At 37.9% G+C, this 20,696-nt stretch overlaps 1 protein-coding gene across 12 annotated transcripts in view; it reads left to right on the top strand.

The window, feature by feature from the left end:
• FNDC3A (fibronectin type III domain containing 3A) overlaps positions 1-20,696 on the top strand; it is a 210,008-nt gene that overhangs the window by 135,128 nt on the left and 54,184 nt on the right. For 5 of the 12 annotated variants that reach the window (XM_073343811.1, XM_073343802.1, XM_073343820.1 and 2 more), the window contains 3 exons: positions 7,342-7,418; positions 12,155-12,392; positions 17,063-17,335. In XM_073343811.1, the coding sequence (XP_073199912.1) occupies positions 7,342-7,418; positions 12,155-12,392; positions 17,063-17,335 (588 nt within the window). Of the gene's footprint in view, positions 1-1,692; positions 1,855-3,243; positions 3,403-7,341; positions 7,419-12,154; positions 12,393-17,062; positions 17,336-20,696 lie in introns of all 12 variants that reach the window. The other 7 variants (XM_073343875.1, XM_073343886.1, XM_073343903.1 and 4 more) reach the window with 4 other exon arrangements.

The following is a 20,696-nucleotide window of genomic DNA, read 5'->3' as shown; positions in this document are numbered from 1 at the left end:
ACCCTATGGGTGTTGCTTTCTTGGAGCAGTGGTGACTTCCTGACTTTCTCCTATCCTCCTAGCCAGATATGTGGTTTAATATTCAAATACCATCAGTCATTAAAATACAGAAAATAGAAGTTCATTACCTTCCCTTTAATTTCAGTCAAAACTCTGGAATGCCCTACCCTGAAAATAAGTATTTTGGATAAAAGCAATAATGTGTATAGTTGATTTGCTTAGTCATGACCTACCTGTATGCAGATTTTATTCCATTTTTTGAGTATTAAGAAAATCACAACTGGAGAAAGAAGATTCCTTCGATCAGGGTTCGTTAATTGTGGACTGCAGGCCAAATCTGGCCTACCAGATGCTTTTGAACAGACCCCGAAATCTTTTTATGTAATTGTTGTTGTTGTTATTTTTCTGTTATTTTTTCTGGAGTTTGGACCTTGATAAAAAATAATTGATTACCCTTGCCTTAGATCCTTATTTCCTGAGAAAGCAGGAGATGCAAAAAAATTCTGCACTCTAGTTAGGTATTGGTGCAGCCTGCTAAGCTGTGACAGAAGGAAATAACCCTTTAGTGCAGAGAGTTGGATATAAAGATACAGAAAATACCTTTTCAGGTAATAAAACTTTTTTCTTTTGAAGGACTGAAAGGGGCAGCATGGAAAAAAATGCTGAACTGTGTCGGTAAAATCTTTTAGATGGTGTATATATATTCCCTAGCAAGAGCTGTTTTAAGTCCCGTCAGGTGGCCAGGTTGGTTGCTTAATTAATTCTGAATCACCTCAGTCTTATTGTACATGCACTGAGTGAGTATTATGTTCAAATAGTGAAAGTCCTATTATGTAAGCACTACACAAAGTCACTCTTGGGAAACTGAGAGTCTCTCGCTTTTCCCTCAGTTTTTTGTGTGAGAACAAACTGTAAGACAAACACTGCTGTTTAATCACATTAAAGAGCCAGTGGAGATAGTTGGATTTTTACAACTGAGGATAAGAACATTAAAATGGAAAAATTCCTTGTGTTCAGTCTAATATGCTGTATTTGTTTCCTTGTGATACATGGTGACTTATGGATAGTCAGGGATTTGGATCAGGACAAGATATAAGAGGACTGGAGACATTTAACATTAATTTATTGGTACTATTGCTATAGGCACATGATAATTACTCAAGACAATCTGATACTATCCATAAAAGAAAGGACCCAAACTTAATATTTTGAGAGTCTGGAACAGAGACTGTATAATAATTCCATTTAATTGAATACCTCCTCATTCAGTTGTACTGTTTGATGGGGTAGGGTGGTAGTCTCTGATGTGCAACAGATCTGTCTAAGCGCTTCTGTAGCCCTTGCCACTATGGGGTTGGAGCACCTTGGATGGCATAGATGTCCCCAGTTAGTAGAGGCTGATCATCTGCTGCAGAGTCCAAGATTTTATTTTATATTTTGAAGACTACATTGATTAAAGAGTAGGCCTGTAACTGGCAAAAAAGATTGCATTATGGTTACAGAAATAATTGAAATAAACGTATATTTGATATTTTGGGCAAGGAAGCCTGTATCTTCTGTTTTCTCAAAGGTTTGGGCCAATATAGGACAGAGTTGATTGGTTTATTGACTGTAAAACCCTACCGGGAATCTGTCCTCTCCAGGCAATTTGCCTCTGTGAGGGGATTTGATGGCCTCCTTTTATTTTCTCAGTTTGAATGGGTGTGCACTCCCCCATGGAAAAGCCTGGGATGTTTTTGGAAGGGACTCTTCAGGAGTGGTTGGAGATGATCACGCTTCACAGCTCTCTGTCCTTTGATCCATTAATCCTCAGTCTTTTTGGATGAAGCTGATGGGGTTTTTCCAATTCTGAAGGTATCTGCTTTGTTTGAGCGTTTTCCCCTTTCATTCTTTCTACTATCCTTTTATAAGGTAAGCTTCCCTGTTCACTGCAATCTACTCATGGGTAGATATAACAGTCAATTTAACAGTATATATTTAAATTGGCCATCCCAGTTTGTGAGCAGCTACTACATAGCCTTGATGCCAAAGCTAGACAGTTGGGAGGTGGGCAGTGGTTCGTCAGTGTGAATTTAGGGCTAATGAAAAGTGTTAGATTGACAGCACTGTTTATCCACATCCTTGTAGTGCTCACAGCTCCGACTGGTGCCTCTTTCTCAGCTCAAGTCCCAAACTTAGATTATATTATCTGCTTATTATAAGTAAAATTCTCAGTTCTTTCTTTGTAGCACTTTCTAGTGTCTGTCACTTAGAGTTGATACTTCATGGTATCTTACAGAGAGAATTTAAAGAGATATAGACTTCTTGGTTTTTGTTGCTGCTGCTGCTGCTGTCTCTTGTAATTACTGTAGCTGCTGGAAGCCTAAAATAAAACTTCCAAGTCTTAGCTATTATATAAAGAAAGAGTGGTGCAACTATTCCTGGCATCGGGGACTATTGATTTACTGCAGTTTGTCAATGTTATATGGGCATGCTGCTACGTCAGTGGTGCACTCTATTGTTTCAACTGCTGTGGCCTTTTATTTGATCCTGGCAGTGCTTGCGTCAGTGATGCATATCATTGCCTGTGTGATGTCAAAGTGTGGGTGTTCAGTTACAGAGACATAGTTAAACTAATGTGCTGCAGTAAATCCTGAACACTATTTCCTCCTGGGAATAACAAAGAGAGAGTGATTCATCCTTGTTCACATTAGACTAATGCTAAGTATAGCAGTGTTCATGACCTGCAGCATCCACACAGATTAGTATCACAACTACCACAGCTTGCTAAACATGGTGTCAAAATAGTGTTTGTTTAAAAAGAGGTATTTATATGTACCTGCTTCCCCAAGGGTTCACTGATTATCAGCTAAAGGTAAACCCTCCTAATCAGAAAATATATGGTTAAAGTAATTCCTTAAAACTTAATTCTGTTAATTAAAATGTAAAAAGCTTTCAATTATAAGAACTTCTGTAAATAATCACATCAGATTATGTAGAATTTAATAGATTGAAAAAAAATCAGAGTATACATCATGTAAAACAGTAAATGAAGTGTTTCTCTGTGGGGTATTCCACCTAGAACAGTTGTCATTTTCTCCTTTAAAATGAGCTACTTCTACCACTTGTTTTGACAAGCTTTTGCATCCACTTGTAGTACATATTTTAAAAGACAAAAATCTTATCACAGAAAAAGAAGTTCAGTGTTTACAAGAACAAATCACTGTGCTGCATACCTGAAGCTTCCCTTTTTTCCTTTCTCAGTAAGTCATGTGGTGATGATCATGTGACTCGGTCAAAGGAGCTTTTCCTCAACCAGCAAAAAACGAAAGCATTCTCCCAATTAAAGCTGCTAACGTGTCCAACCTTGGATCACTGGATCTTGTTTACTCTTCTGCTATTGCAGTAAAAACAAAATGAGTGGTAAGATTTGCTGACTGTATTTTGAAAGAAAGTTCTGCTTTTATGTTAAAACATGAAAAGCATTACATAAATCTAAACTCAGCCTGTGTTTTCAGCAGATGCCAGATATATAATAGCTAAAAAAGGTAGAAAAGGGTTGGTTCATTTAAACATAGATCTGGATGGTGGTATGTAAAATTGTGAATTGTCTTTATGGGTTCAGTAGATTAATGTGGGTTCAGTAGATTAATGTGTACCACTGCATATCCTGTTTTAAGGATCTCCCTGTCTGTCAGAACATAAAATTAGAAGCAGTTATTGTATTTGGAGGACTTTATGAATACTAGTTTTATAAGAGTACTATTATATACAGTTACTTCCCAGAAAGAATCTTTGTTTATAGACTGGATAAAATGTTTGTTTTTTATGTTGAAAACTCAGTCCATATAAGCTTACAATCTCTTTACTGAGTTCAAAATTGAATGAGAAAGTGAGACTTAAAAGCTAAGAGAACTAATTGCATATCTGATTAAATAAGGGGTTTTTTTCCAATATTTTGAAGTTTACAGGTTTGAAATGTATTTTCATAAGATTAAATTATGTCTGGGACAGTAGAAAGCATACATCACATTGATTTTGTTTCTCTCTTTATAGTGTTTATAAGAGGCATGATACATTTTGTTTTACATTCTGTTCAAATAGACAAGCTCAAGATTTTAAGCAGCCTGCTACAGTTGATATGACCTGAGCTGTTATGTTTAGGTTTCACTGCTTCTTGCAAGTGTTCTGAATTTTCATGAACTCTGTTAGAAATGTCTCAGGAGACTTGCTTCCTATCACCGTCTCTTTATTTTCCCTTAGGACAAAATACTTATCACTGCCAAAAAAAAAAAAAATTACAAGCTAGGTCAGCCATAATAATTTAAGGGAAATGTAGACATTCTGATACAATGGCACTATTGAAAGTATGGGAAAACGTTGTCTTCTGTTCTAATGTGATATTTTTAGTGTGTGATGAGGCATTTTTTAGGCAATTATATTTTAAACCAGGGGTATACAACCTACGGCCTGCAGCTGTCCACAGCTCACCAGAGCATTTCATAACGCCTGCAGCCTGCTTCCACACAATATACTAACATGCAATTCATTAGCACTTCGTCGTCATGTTTACATAATTTTAGTTTACACAAGTGTGTAAATAGACAATACTCTACATAGGTTGTTTCTATCTAAATACATACAAAACAAGCTGAATTTAAAATATAAATCAATACAGGTGACTTTAAATCATATTAAAATATGTAGAATCTGTTTGGGCCACACAAGGTTGTGCGTAGGTTTCTGTGGCCCTCCTATGTAATAAGGTTGGGCACCACTGTTTTAAACTATAAAATATTTCTATCAGATTTTTTTCTGAGTCCTTCAGTTTTACTTTCATAATGAGATTCAGCATGACTCAATATATAGAACATTCCAGACTATCAATTTAGAGCATGGAAACCTTTGACATTAATAATCAAATATCATATAAAGGAAACACTTTCTAAAGCAGAATTTCATTTGTGTACACTATAAAAAATTAGAGAGTTAACACGTCGTAATAATGTCATTATTGGCTGATGATGTGACACCATTACTGTATTTCATGGCTAGGTACAGTAAATTTGTCATGTATACTTATCAACAGTCAACAAGTAACTTGAAGCAATAGCAAATAGAAACATAAGAGTTCCTTTTACAATGTATTATGCGTAAATAAAACCAGGATCTTCATATTAGTTGTAAAAACAAAAAAAACAAACCCAATTTTATATTTTTAAAAATCTGGCATTCGCATTTTATCCTACGCTTTCACAAAAAAACTTTTTTTTCCAAGTCATGCCAGCAGTACCATGATTTCTGGCAAAATCATCACAGCATGGAACTCTGCCCAGCTTTTTTTTTTAAGTTTATCTACCATTTATTACATTTTACAATGATTTAAAAACCTAATCAGAAGTATAATGGAGTTCACCGTTACAGCCTGAGTGAGAAGAAACCATCTTCTCTCTATTTTTAAAACTTCAGAATTTTAAAGTCAGGATATAAATATTTCGAAGTTAGCACCTTGACTTAATGCTAACACCACAAGCGGGACTCATTCAAGTTCATAAATTGCCTTGAGTCTCTTATTTTCTGACTGCCGGGGGAGTAGGTGGTTTGTGAACGTGGCTGTGTTGGGAGCAGTGTGTTAATGCCACCATATGGCAACTTTTGTATTGGCTTTGGAGAAAACTGCTGCTTATATTAGTCAAGACAGAAAGACACTAAATACACGAAATTGGTGGTCTTCAGAAGGAAGGTATAGTTTGCTGTTCAGAACACTCTACTTAATTTGACCAGATGCAGAAAAAGTAAACATCCATTGATGTGCTAACCATCTATATGCATACTATCTACCTTTCTTCACAGATGTGCATCATCAGAGTTTCTGGAGCAACTAGGATGAAGGGTTTTAATTAGATGTGAGCAGCATGAAGAACTGTGGGCTCGATTCTCAACTGACTTGTAACTTGTGTAGTCATTTATACTTGTTTAAAGTGAGTGGTTTAAAGCAGAGTGGTATCATTTTGTATCTACTTTGAAAATATTCTTCTTGGGTATAAATGGCTACAAGATACAAGCCTCAGAGAACAGAGCCTTTATTTTTATTTTAAAATGTAAAGTATTTTCTGTTTTAGCCGGTGATACATTTAATATGTCTGCAGCTAGTGCTGTTGACTTTATTTTTTTAAGTAGTTCCATCCTTGTTTTTCTTCTTAAATATTCTGTTTAAGAGAGACTGTTTTAGGGTTAGGGATAGTAGCAACCTATTTTAGGCTTATATATTTGTTATATTGTGTACGATCCTCTTCAATGCTCCTTACTCCAGCAGAACTCCCACTGCTTCAGTTGCTGAAGAAGATTTGTAATTGCAAGTTAAACAAAATATTGAAAAGGTTATATTAAAGTTTACTTTTAACCCATCTTTTCCCATCTGGAACTAAAGACCTTGCTCTTAAAATTAGATAGAGAATTTTTCTTTGTTGTCAAAGTCATGGACTACCAATTGCACAGAAAATAAAACTTAGCGTCTTTGCAGATTAAAACATTTATAGAATTGCATGTTTTATGTTGAGGATCTTGTATAAAGTTTTCGAATTTGATCAGATACTACGTTCAGAAATATTTTTGTTGCTCTAGCCCAGTTTTTCGCATTCAGACAGAATTACCTATATTTTTCTTCACGCATCTTTGCTTATCAAGCATAGGATAGATTAATCTGCTTATACAACTAATACTTGGCGTTTACTTAGCACCTTGCATTTGCTGATCTGAACACAGTTTGCAAGCATTAATGTCTTAAGTCTAAGAATAAGAACACTCTTTTGGGGTGGAAAAGTATTATCCTGGTTTTACAGATAAAGAATCAAATTCATGCCTTTTGTAACTCCATTGAAATAGTTGGGAACTCTGGGTGCTCAGCACCTCTGAAAATCAGCCTACACATTTTACTTTCCCTAAAATTACCCAGGAAGTCTGTTGCAAAGCTGAGAATAGAACACAGTCCTCCACACTCCCATTCCTGTGCTTCTGCCACAAAACCATCCTTCTCAAATATTTTCCTACGAAGAATACACATGGATTTCTTTTCCTTTTAATAATTACCTTTGGTGATTATAGCTTTGTGTGTTTAAAAAAAGAAGCCTTATTTCCAGAAAGAGGGAAATATTTGCAGGGAAATAATTTTTCTATGCGCCGTATCTGTTGTTCACATGAACTGAGTACCCTTCACTATCATTTTATCTTTATAGCTCATGTGCTCTGTTTATCCATGTTATCTTGTATTTCCTTGCAGAGATATTGCAATTCAGAATGGACTTAGAACTTTTAAAGCTTGTTAAACCATGTTATACTGAAATACTTCTGTAACCCATTTAGGTCCTGCTCAGGTTCCAATGATGTCCCCAAATGGTTCAGTGCCTCCTATTTATGTGCCTCCTGGATATGCCCCACAGGTATGTCCAAACATCTGATTCATATGACTTCATATGTTCACATTACATTTGCAGTTAAATAAAACATACATAAAATCCTGGGACTAACATAGCAATAAGCTGACATGTCTAACCTGGTAACATGACATGGTAAGTTTCAGAATTACAGTGATTTGCACAAGTAAATATGGTGGTGTACCATGAAGTCTCTTCAGTAGGAGTCTCCTTGTTTGCTTTTATGAGCCTCCTTTTTGATGTATGTGTATAATATTGGTCTTTAGGCACTACTGCAAAACAAATCTTTGATAATTGTCAGTGTATTGTCTTAATTAAAATTTGCCACAAACCATACAATTTTTTCACTTGCCTCTGTACTGGTTCTGCAGCCAAGTTACCCTACCTTTGCTGACCCAATGTTCACAGCCTGTGGTATAGAAAAAGAAACAAACAAACAACACAAAATGCCACCCAAAACACCAAAGCCAGTCAGATGATGCATACGTTAATGAAAGAGTATAAAATTCTGTCCGTCATCAGAGTGCTTGCATACAGGGCAGGAGGCCCACCTACTTTCTCTTACTCTCTGCTGGGGAAAGTTTGTGTATAAAGGCTTGTCTGCATGGTCATTTAATGTGCAGCAAGCCAGGGTTGAATGTACAATGCTCTAGGTTGTCACACACTAATTGGCTGTGTGGATTCTGCTACTGCACACTAAATATACCATAGTTAGAACTTTTAATGTGCAGTAGCATGATCCGCATGGCAGGCTCGCATGCTGTATATTCATACCCTGTCTTGCCACGTGCTAACTGACAGTGAAGACAAGCGCTTGGTTGGTTCTTAAATCTTTAATATTAGAATACCGAATCTGGCAGCAAAATGGATTGTGTGGTTTTTAATTGTTTCATTTTGTTTTAGGTCATAACAGAAAGGCACGTTTCCTGTCAAAATTCATGTTTTATCATTAGGAAAAATAAAAATCCTTACATCTTTGCTATGAGCTAGTTTCTTCTGTATTTTTTTTTATTTCAAGTGGGTTACTTAATGCTAAAATATTATAAAAGACATGAAAGGCTAAATAATTTTAGTGAAATTAATATGTACTGTTTGCTTCCATCGAGGGCACAGAGCCTCTCCCAGCTGCCACCCAGAGCTATCAAAGCTTGGTAAAACCTTTATGTTGTAGGAGTTCTGAAATGCTTATTGCTAACAAAACATACCAATGTGTAGTGATTTATACAAAAAGACTGTAACAAATAAAAAAAATTGACAACAAATAGATAACTTGCTACCAGGTGAAGCAACCAGTACCAAGCTCATAGTTCTCCCAAAACAAATACAGTCCCAACAAGAGATTTTAATTTAGAATTATAGAAGTGTAGGACTGGAAGGGACCTCAGTGGTTAATCTAGTCCAGTTCCCAGCACTCAGGGCAGGTCTGTTAAATAATTAGATCATTCCTGACAGGTGTTTGTCTAACCTGTTCTTAAAAACCTCCAGTGACACAGATTCCACACCCTCCCTAGGCAGTTTGTTCCAGTGCTTAACCACCCTGACAGAAAGTGTTTTCCAGTGTCCAACCTGAACCGCCCTTGCTGCAATTTAAGCACATTGTTTCTTGTCCTATCCTCAGAGGTTAAAGAGAACAATTTTTCACTCTCCTCCTTTTAATAATCTTTTATGTACTTGAAAATTGTTATCATGTCCCCCTCAGTCTTCTCTTCTCCAGACTAAAAAAAAACCCAGTTTTTTCAGTCTTTCCTCATAGGTCATGTTTTCTAGACCTTTAATCATTGTTGTTGATCTTCTCTGGACTTTCTCCAATTTGTCCACATCTTTCCTGAAATGTGGCACCCAGAACTGGACACAGTACTCCAGTTGAGGCCGAATCAGCACAAAGTAAAGCAGAAGAATTATTTCTCGTTTCTTGCTTACAACAGTCCTGCTAATACATCCCAGGATGATGTTTTCTTTTTGTGCAACAATGTTACACTGTTGACTCATATGTAGCTTGTGATCCACTATGACTCCCAGATCCCCTTCTGCAGTACTCCTTCCTAGGCAGTCATTTCCCATTTTGTATGTATGTAATTGTCTCCTTATACTTAACATTAAAAAGAAGAAAAAAACCTGAAGGTGCCCTGCAAATGTGTATATATATATTAAGAGAAGTTGAACACCTGCAGAAATATATGCTAAATGATCAAAACCACCAAAAACTAGGAAGGCTATTCAACATATCTATCATTTATGTATCATTTTAGTTTAGGTCTCTATTGCCTGGATTTGCCCCAGCTCCTGAATTTGGTGATTTCACACCATACTTACCACTGCTGGGGATTAGAGCCAACATATAGGATAAGACATGTCTTGGTTTTCACACATTGTATAAAACTAATAAGTGTTTCAGAAAACGTGATATATTGTTTAAAAAAAACAGGGCTTGCTCTACCCCCAATATCGTGGGAGTGAAATTCATTCTGTGAAGAGAGTGAAATTATATTTTAGTTACTGTGTGTGGGCCAGCCTGTTCTACAGAGTTAAGTCTATCTACATCCATTGATCTATAGTGGGTCTCCTGATGATGATGCTGATAGCTTTGCACAAAGATACAGAGTATGGGCCTCATGCCAGAATTAAATGTTTAGCTTATAAGGTTATTGTTGCATTCAGCATCCCTCAGTGCTGGGGGGGAAATCATACTTGGGTGTGTTTTGTGTGTGTGTGTACGTGTGCAGTTATCCGATTTGCACACTCAATTGCAGTTAATGTTTAAATGAGACACACAGTTGTGCATGTAAATTATGTGAAACTCTAATGTTTAATTATTGGACTTTCAGAACCTAATGATCATGAATGGGGCAGTTACCCAGGAGGACAGCATTATATTGGTTTGCACTTTGTTTACCTTCAGATCACATTTGGCGTTTTTTAAAGCCATAAGGGCAAGAAACATTATTTTAATGAAATCTTGCTTGCTACAGAATTTGAATCTGTTATGGGGCTGGATAAATACCTTAAACGGGCTAGATCCAACACTTCCATCTAGGTTGTCTCCATTTTCCAGCAGATTATATGTTAAGTATGATTTGCTGCAGAAACTGTGCTGGGGCATCATGGAGAATAGGAGCTGGCACAGGTCCAGGTGTGGCAGAACCTGAAAAGCGAGATTTTAATAAATTATGTTGTGCTGAATACCTTTCATAGCCTTGTGATTTGCTGCATTTTGCAGTTTAGCTTTTAAATAAATATGTGTGTGTGTGTGTGTGTGTGTATACACACTTGAAGTTCACCATTCTTCACTTACTCTGACATGCTGAGATACCACAGGAGTCTGTGAACTAGGCATAATCTTACACACTGTATGTGCCTCAATAGCTAAGCGCAGCAGGGAAGAATAAGGACAAAGTGATATCTTTAATTCTTTTTTTTTCAGTGTGTCAGACTCCAAATGTTAGTGTAATATGTAGGATAACGTTTGTATGTTAGAAAGCATAATTCGTATGACTATCCTTGCTACAAACATAAGGAACTTTAAAAAATAATTAAAATTACATCTTTATGTTTGGGGAATTAAACTGGCCAAATCTAATTATAGTTGCCTATAGTGTTGTTGTTATATCCAAATTGCAAGGACAGGACGACTTCAGTTTTGGTAGCTTTGAGGAATGTTGTTTTAGTTTAAAATATTCTTCTTTTCCAGCAAGGGACAGTTTTAAAGTACCAAATCCTTTGGAAAGTCACGTGGTATTTATTTTAAAGCTATATTCATGGCTAAAAAATTAATCTTAAATTTAAGATAAGTATTTCTGTAATTGATCAATCTGACATTAAATAGATTTTTAACATCTTCTTTATCTTGATTGATGTGTGTTCCTCTTCCCACACCTACATCACAGTAGAAGGTCATCTCACCAAACATCATTGCAACTAACAATATATTCCAAGTGGTCTGTCCCCTATTTTAGGAAGCTATTTAGGATATTACAGTGGACACATAGGTTTTCCTTTTTTCTGAATGGCTATTTCCCCCCCACTATTTTATATCTATCATGCCCTATTATATATCAACTACAACTTCGTCAGCATGCAAACCTGCCATCTGAGAGGCCTGGCAATTTCCTCTGAGGTATTCTGTAACACTTGTTATTGGGATCTTGAGGTCAAAGTGTAATTTTTTTTTTCTTTTTGGCACTCCGGAGGCTGAGGTTACTGCCCCCACAATACTTCCAGCTATGGTAACTCCAAGCCAGATACCCTTTTAGGTAGCATGTTGTACTACCAATGGAGTCATATTTAGTTTTCCACTTTTTTTAAAAATGGATTAACTACACTGGTGAAGCTCAAAATGGCCTATAAGGATTAAAATCTGTTTATAAAATTTTGTTACCCGCAGTTTTCATTCTAAGTAGTAGAAGTAGAAGGGGGTAGAAGTAGTTTCTCCCGATTATTTTCCCATCCAGAAACCAATTGCACTTTCCTACAAAAACCCACTGAAACACACTACTAACTATCCCTCATTTTCCTCTCCCACATTCTTTTTTTTTCTTATCGTCTCCATTTTGTTCTACTTATACCACTGAGGATTATATTCAACATGAAAAATTCTCTTTTTAAAAGATTTATTGATTTGTTATCTTTCAGACTGCATAGTTCCAGACTCCATTTTCTCTTTGTGGCATATATTTGAAATGAGCTGTTTGCTATCTAAGAAGCAGTCCTTTACCTGATCAATGTTTTGTTCTCTTGGCTTACAGGTTATTGAAGACAATGGTGTTCGAAGGGTTGTGGTGGTTCCCCAGGCTCCAGAATTTCACCCTGGCAGTCATGCAGTAATACATCGGCCTCCACATCATCCATTGCCTGGTTTCATTCCTCTTCAAGCCATGATGCCCCCTCCACCACGACATATATACTCAACAGTGACTGGAGCAGGTGATATGGCTGCACAGTATATACCACAGTATCACACATCACAGGTATATGGAGATCTGGGTAAGTAAATTACCGAAGAGTTACAGATCCTATCAAAGCAACGTATTCATGTTCTACTGGCGTCTCCAGTCCATTCAGTATTCCTCTGTTGTATAACTGTTGCTTTAAGCAGTACTATAGCCTAAATTAAAGCTATTAGCTAGGCATCCTGCAGTACAAATAAAGACAGTATCAGGGAACCATATACGTTTTTTATTCAAGTACATTAAGTATATTGTTTCAGAAAATTGTCTGGTATCACAATCTAAGCAGACTTAGGCCTGGTCAGTTATAGAAGGGAGCCTTACCACACTGTAAAAGGCAAGGCAATATATGATGTGATTTTAGTGATTCAGTGAGTGTCACTCTTTCCTCTGACTCAATATTTAAATCATTGCCTCAGCATTATAGCTAGGCCCTTCGTTCTCTTTGGGACACTGGATCCAAATTCCGTGAATTTCTACCACGTAAGCAGTGTAGAAATCTGTGACATGTTGAAATTTCCACAGTTACTTCAAGTAAATTCAAAACCAGAGCATCTTTATTGAATTAAATATGTGAAAAATAAAACAGTACAGTATTCATTGTTTATTTTTATACCAATTTCAATATATACCTGAGTTTTTGAATGTTTTTAAATTTTGCACTGGTTCTTAGCAAAGTTGCACATTTTTGTATTAACAGCAGCAAACTGAATTGGAGATGTCAGGAGTGGTATTTACAGGTTTCGACTGCTGGGTGTAGGGTGGTTGAAGTTTTGCTACCTGGGCTCCGGTGTGGAATGTGGCTTGTGTTTTTGGCAGCCAGGAGCTAGCAGAGGCTTAGGCACTGAGAAGATGGGGGTAGGAAATGGGAAAGGAAGAGTATTAATCTTCTCTTTCCTTCCCCTTCTGTGTAAAAACAAAGGTGACTTGGAATTTGGGGGAGAGCTTGAACTCCTAGGTTGCCACCTGATCACCCAATTGGTCACTTCTAAAATATCCACCAATACATCAACAACCATAAATAAGCACATTATCAGGATTTTTCTACTAAAATGATTGGTAATAAACTGGTTAATAAAGTTGAGATTCAAAATGTCATCAGTACACTTCAAAGTCAACTCTCAGTTGCAATGAATGAGTTTGCACCCTTCGGGTCTGCTCTTTCAAGCTGTTTTCAGGCTCTGGAGGATAGTATTTCATTGCCCAATAATGGCTCAAAATGTATTTTTTAAAACAAAATATTAAGCCTTGACTAAACTAAAAAGTTGTACTGATTAAACTAAATCAGTTTCTAAAGCAGTTTAGTTAAATTAGTACAACTCTCCCCCCAACCCTCCGTGGACACAATCTTATTTCGATTTAAAAGTGTCTTATGTTGGATTTATCTTCAGTTGATTCCCTACCAACTTATACTAAATCCAATATAAGACTCTTTTTAAAATAAGACAAGTTTCAGAGTAGCAGCGGTGTTAGTCTGTATTCGCAAAAAGAAAAGGAGTACTTGTGGCACCTTAGAGACTAACAAATTTATTTGAGCATAAGCTTTCGTGAGCTACAGCTCACTTCATCGGATGCATTCAGTGGAAAATACAGTGGGGAGATTTATATACACAGAGAACATGAAACAATGGGTGTTACCATACACACTGTAAGGAGAGTGATCACTTAAAATGAGCTAATACCAGCAGAGGGTTGGGGGGGGAGAGAAAACCTTTTGTAGTGATAATCAAGGTGGATCATTTCAAGAACGTCTAAGGAACGGGGAGGGGGGAAATAAACATGGGGAAATAGTTTTACTTTGTGTAATGACCCATCCACTCCCAGTCTCTATTCAAGCCTAAATTAATTGTATCCAGTTTGCAAATTAATTCCAATTCAGCAGTCTCTCATTGGATTCTGTTTTTGAAGTATTTTTGTTGAAGAATTGTCACTTTTAGGTCTCTAATCGAGTGACCAGAGAGATGAAGTGCTCTCCAACTGGTTTTTGAATGTTATAATTCTTGATGTCTGATTTGTGTCCATTTTATTCTTTTACGTAGAGATTGTCCAGTTTGACCAATGTACATGGCAGAGGGGCATTGCTGGCACACGATGGCATATATCACATTGGTAGATGTGCAGGTGAACGAGCCTCTGATAGTGTGGCTGATGTGATTAGGCCCTATGATGGTGTTCCCTGAATAGATATGTGGACATAGTTGGCAACGAGAGACTGCTGAATTGGAATTAATTTGCGAACTGGATTTGCAAAACTATTTCCCCATGTTTATTTCCCACCCCCCACTGTTCCTCAGACGTTCTTGTCAACTGCTGGAAATGGCCCACCTTGATTATCACTACAAAAGATTTTCTTCCGCCCCCCACTCTCCTGCTGGTATTAGCTCATCTTAAGTGAACACTCTCCTTACAGTGTGTATAACACCCATTGTTTCATGTTCTCTGTGTATATAAATCTCCCCCCTGTATTTTCCACTGAATGCATCCGATGAAGTGAGCTCACAAAAGCTTATGCTCAAATAAATTTTAGTCTCTAAGGTGCCACAAGTATTCCTTTTTTTTTTTTTTTAAATAAGAGTGTCTACACAAGTGGTTTGTACCCATTTATCTAAGACTATTTAGAAACCAATTTAAACAACTAAAACTTTCTGATATATTTAAGGCCTTTAATTCTGCTGCACAGTTCTATGGTAAGGAATTGATTCTGCAGCCAGTTCCATGACTGCAGAATTGTAGAACATATGTGACTCTGATCATAATTGGTTTACTTATTATATGTAGATTATTTCACAGAGTAGAAAGATATGGTTAATGGCAATCATTTTTATATTTTTAACTAAGCTAGCATTCCACCCACAGATTGTTCTGAATAAAGTGATAAATATTTTTTTAAAAACCTCTCAATTTTAACATTTGCAGACTAGAACAGGAGCTAGCTCTTCTTTTTTCTTCATATTTCAGAATTGAATTAATATTTATATTTGTAAATCCACTTCACAGTTATCTTTTCAGATTATGTGCAACGATATGGTACATCTACACAAGCTAAGATGGTGTGTTACTTCTGCCCATTTAAAACGTTAGTGATAAATCAAAATATCCAGAAGGTTTATTCCCTCATAGTTAGATTGTTTATATATATTGTAATGAGTATTGTTATAAGTATTATTATAAGTATTGTGTGTGTGTGTATATATATATATATATGTCATGTATATAATGCAAAGAATACATTTTAAAAAACTTTTTCATTTTAAGTAATCTGTCTTAATAAAATGTCTTTGTTACCAAAAGTTGATAAGTCAACCATCTCGTCCACCTGATACCTGTTTTCCCATTGCTAAACTTTTCTTCTAAATGCAACCAGTGCATAAATTGAGGAAGTAAAGTGACAGGTTGCTCACCCTGAGAGGAATCTCATTTTCCCATAGGTATAACAAACACCAGCTGTTTCCTTTACTAATGATAGACAGGATTACACTGAGAAAACAGAGCCGGTGCTGTGGTGTGTACCTTTTAAAAGGCTTCACTGTGTAATTAAAGCACTCCTGTATGTGATGTTAAAATGAATGAAAATGTTAGTGCTGGGAAAGGAAGTAGAATCTTTAGTACAAAATTTGACAAGAATGAATAGTTCTTTCTTGTTATTAATCATTATTTGTCCAAAGACATGTTCTGTTTGGGTGATTGGGCTTTTTTGGTGAAGTCACAGCTGTACACCAGATCACTGCTGTTCGCTGTTTTGACTGCCTCATCAAACAGATTAGGAGAATAGCTTTGCCCATGATACTATAAATATATAGAAATCTACTATTAATTTTTAAACAGAAATGAATAGTGTGCTGAGCATGCCTGGCTGTACTAGCTTCATTCCATTAGTATCCTTCAGCTGCTGGGATTTTTTTCTACTGGTCTCTGTTGGTTTCTGCTGAAAGACCATTCATTATTCTGTTCCAAAACTTAGCTGCCAGTTGCAGCCAGTAGGACATAGGAGAAATTTTTTGACTGGAACCTCCATTAGGATACAGTATCCATTACCTGTTGTGGCTTATTACTGTAGTAAAATGCTCTCTAGTCCCAATTCAACAAAGCCTATTCTTCAGTTTGCTTTGCTGAATGAGTGCGGTCTGCTTAATCAGGGCTTAAGTGCTGATTCATTTTGTTTGCTCAATATGTGGTGTTTCAGCTGCCTTGAAATGAGATCTTCAAACACTGTGGTAAGTGAATTTATAAGAGTTATATGGTTTCACTGTGGTTTCTCCATTTTCTGTTTTAATATTTCTTTACAGCACTCTATTAATAAATCAGAATAGGTATTACTATGTCTATTGCACCAACAGGACCTTATAGAGACTACTTAGCCTCTAATTCATTGGTAGAGGAAGACCGATGTCATATTGGCAAGCACTAATTTTTCCACACAGGTGCAGGATTTAATAGTATTAAACAGTGCAAAGCAGAATTTGGAATATTTAAGATCTATTGTTTTAACTAAAACGAGGAAGAAGGGTTACATTTTTCTCCTTAAAAAATTATATGCAACAATTAACGTTTGATTGAAATGCCAAGGTAAACTTTTCATTAGGTTCACAATGAGAAAAGAACAGATGTAATTTCAAGATATATATGGAGTCTCTTCAAATGAATTTGTAAATATATTTTATACATTATGACATTTTCTGAGCATTTCATGTTTTTGCTTTAATTTAGATGCTCTCTCTAACCATGGAAGGTCCAACTTTAGAGATGAAAGGTCTAGTAAAACATATGAACGTTTACAGAAAAAATTAAAAGATCGGCATGGAACACAGAAAGACAAATTGAACAGTCCGCCACCATCCCCTCAGAAATGTCCTTCTCCCACAAACGAACATAATGGACTTGTGAAAGGACAAGACGCAAGTAGTGTCAGCATAGGATCTACAAAGAGCAAGTCTTTGGGGAAAGGAAAAAGTAATTCTCAAGTGGATGCAGAAATAGAAGGTAAGTGTTAGCAAAATGCTACTTCTTGTTCTGTATATTATCTGCAGAGGTGGAGCAATCACACTGTGACCAGACTGAAGCTGGACAGCAGCCTGTTGATTTCACCACCCTTGTTATTAAAGCAGGAACAGCTCTAAGAGACTGCAGCTGCTAGCGTGCAAGGCTGCATCTTGATCTGAGCAAGTTTTGTGGGTCACATCATATAATTCCATTTAGATAAAGGTCTGCACTTTGTCCACCATTTGGTTTCTCTCTTTGATATTCATGGTACTGCTTGTTGATGTGTCTGTAGAATGCAAACAGTCTGCTTGACACTGTAAAGGACACAGAGGGAAACAGTCCCTGACAGAGGTTACTCGTAACTCTTGTTGGTTGGAGGGCACAATTTAAAGGTTGGGGGGGGCATGTGACTGATCCACACATTACCTCTGGCCCCTTTTCCACTCCCCCTGCACCTCCTATACCTTCTCCAATCCGGCACCACCTTGCTCCCACCCTCCTCACAGCTCCTTCCCCACTTACTTCTCCTGTCATCTCCCTGCTGCAGGCACAGCACAGGCCAGAGTGGGCTCCAGACACCTCCTGCTGAGCAGATAACTGTGGCTGTGGGCAAGGAAGGGACGGGACTCAGAGGGCTTCCCCGCACCACCTCTGGTGGAGCTGCACTGCCAGCCCCATCTCTGTTCCCTGCTATGGGCACGTCCTAGCAGGGTTCTGTTATACTTATAAGAAGCACACAGGGATCTTTATGGGGAGAAGGCAGCATGCCGCATTTATTGAGAATACAGCAGTTAGCGTATGCTTTTCAATCAGACACACAGTCCTCCCAGTTGATGTTTATAGTTACCAGTTCAGAGTCTGGATCAATCTAGTGGCCAGCCAGATTGGTCGCAGAGGGGAGCAGGGCTCTGTCGGTTGCGATCTGATGCTCCTGGAGTGTGGCAAGACGAACCCAAAGTCCCATGGCCAAGCACCCTGTTCTTATAGTCTTTTTTCTCTGTTGAAGTCTATGGATTTTGCTGTGTCAGTTTGGGACCAGTTACTTCTTAATTGGTGTATCTTTTGATGTTAACATTCCAGTACTACTCCGAGAGGGTCATCCTGTCCTGGTTTCAATTTAATCAATTGTCCTGTCTTTAGGGGTGCCAGCCTTCACCTCAGGGTCATCAGTCTGCCCTTCCTTAATTATGGATGTGCATTGATAGTTCTTTGGTGTAGTTAAGTCTCTTCACTCCATGTTCCTTGACCATCTGGCTATAAAAATGGCCTTCACACCTTATCTTTTCCTGATGTATGCATTCCTCATTCACACAAACAGTCTTTTACAGAGATCTTTGAGAATACAAACAGTGTCACTTTATATTGAGCAAAAGACATCGTAAATTAAGCCTTCCTAAATCTTATAATCAAAACAATTCACACTGGGGCCCAGGCCTTCAACTTCCTCTAATCTCCTTAACATAGACACAATACAAGATCCTGTCTCTTACTTACTAGACCTTAAAACAAAGAAATGTATATTTAACTAGAGTGCCTAATTTGTAATACATATAGGAAACCATAGTAGACATTCTAACTTATCCTAAAACAAAAGGGTGACCACAATCAGTCATAAGGATTGTTCTGGTCTGTCCCTGCCTTAACATCAGTACAGACACTGCCAGTCTGTCAGATGCGTTTCTACCAGTGTCCCAGAGGATCATTCCTTTCTGCTATTCAAAAAGGGTGGTTGGCAGGATGATCAAATCATACATTAATTCTTATAGTACAAATATAAAATCCTGCTCCTACAGTTCAGCGGGAGCACTAGTTGCCAATGCCTTTCCCAGACACATCCCCCTCAGCTGCGCTCAGCCCAGCTCCCTCCGTGACAAATTGAGGGGGGGGGGGCGCGCAGGCACATGGCACCACATGACCCACCTCTCCCTCCCAATGCATTGTCTCTGGACCCTGCTCCATGATGTTTACATACCAGTTACTAAGCAGGTGGAATGTCCTATCTTTGTTCTGTGGGCTTTTGTTTTTAGATTTAATTTGTAAATTCTTTCCACACCAAATCATTGCAGAAAGACCTTTATAGAAAAAATAAGTTCTAAGAAGGGCTCAGAATGTGCAAATAAGGATGGAGAAGAGATCCTGGAATATGAGCACCATGGCAGAAGTCATGAAGTTAAGAGTGGTAAAGGAATCAAAAGGGACATTCATGAAGTGCATGCACCTGATGAGAAAGGATTAGGAGATGAAGAAATATAGGGTGTCCAAGCTTTGAGCATGGGAATAGGAAGCATGAATATGATGTCTGCTAACACTGATGGCTAGAAGACACCAGATTCTTCATTGTTAAAGCAATTTATTAGGTGGGACACTTAGTGTGAATTGTTGAAGTTTGTTCCTTTACTGTATGGGAGGAGGGAGTCCGTACATGTGATGTTATAGGCTCAGCTGTTCAAACACAGAGCACCATCTATACACAGAAGTCCTATCCTTGATGCTTGCTAAAGCTCTGAAGTAGAGTGAGTTAATTTCCTATTTCTGCTCTTGCTCTGGAAAAGGTGTGGGACTAGGCTGTCCACAAAAGTTTTGCATAGCAGCAGGAGTAAATTGGAACCAACAGGTCATCTCAGAAGCGAGGAATGAATATCGCTAAGTCAGGGGAGGCCTTCAGAAAGTCTGCATCCCTGCTGCTTTACATTTCCTCCACAACCGCTAACCATTCATCAAAATCCTTCTAGAACACTCCGACGCCAGCATCAAATGCCTGGACATCACAATCAGCTTCAACAATGGAACCCTACAAACACCTATATAAAAAATCCCTGCAGATCACCACACTTACTTCTACAGATCCAGCAACCACCCCAGACATATCAAAAAATCTATTACCTGCACCGAGGCACAGTATTTGCTCTAAAGAGAAAGTCCAGGATACACATCTAAACACTTAAAACTGCCATCACTAAACATGGACAATCTACTAGAGAAATAGATGACATCATGGAATGGGCCAATCAAATATGCTAGAAGAACCTGCTTCAGTATAGGGGAAAAACAACCATTGATCACACAACCCTACTTGTCACCTACCACCCCACACTAATACCTCTAAGGGGTATCAAACAGATACAACCCATACTTGATAGGGACCACATCCTGAATGAAATCTTTCCCAAGCCCCTGCTTCTGGCCTTCAAACAACCGTCACCTGTTAGCCGACGGCCAAGGATGTTTGGTGAGGTGCCAGCTATGCCCGTTTATACCATCCGTGACTTTAACCGCTAGGACGCACTGTCCCTTCGCGGCGGGCAGCCCGGGCTAGGCTGACGGATGCCCCAAGGTCCTAACCACCCGTGACTTTAACTGC

Source organism: Lepidochelys kempii, chromosome 1 (genome assembly GCF_965140265.1).
Source record: "Lepidochelys kempii isolate rLepKem1 chromosome 1, rLepKem1.hap2, whole genome shotgun sequence".
NCBI lineage: Eukaryota > Metazoa > Chordata > Testudines > Cheloniidae > Lepidochelys > Lepidochelys kempii.
The sequence above is the reverse complement of the archived record's forward strand: the minus strand, read 5'-3'. Positions and strand labels throughout refer to the sequence as shown.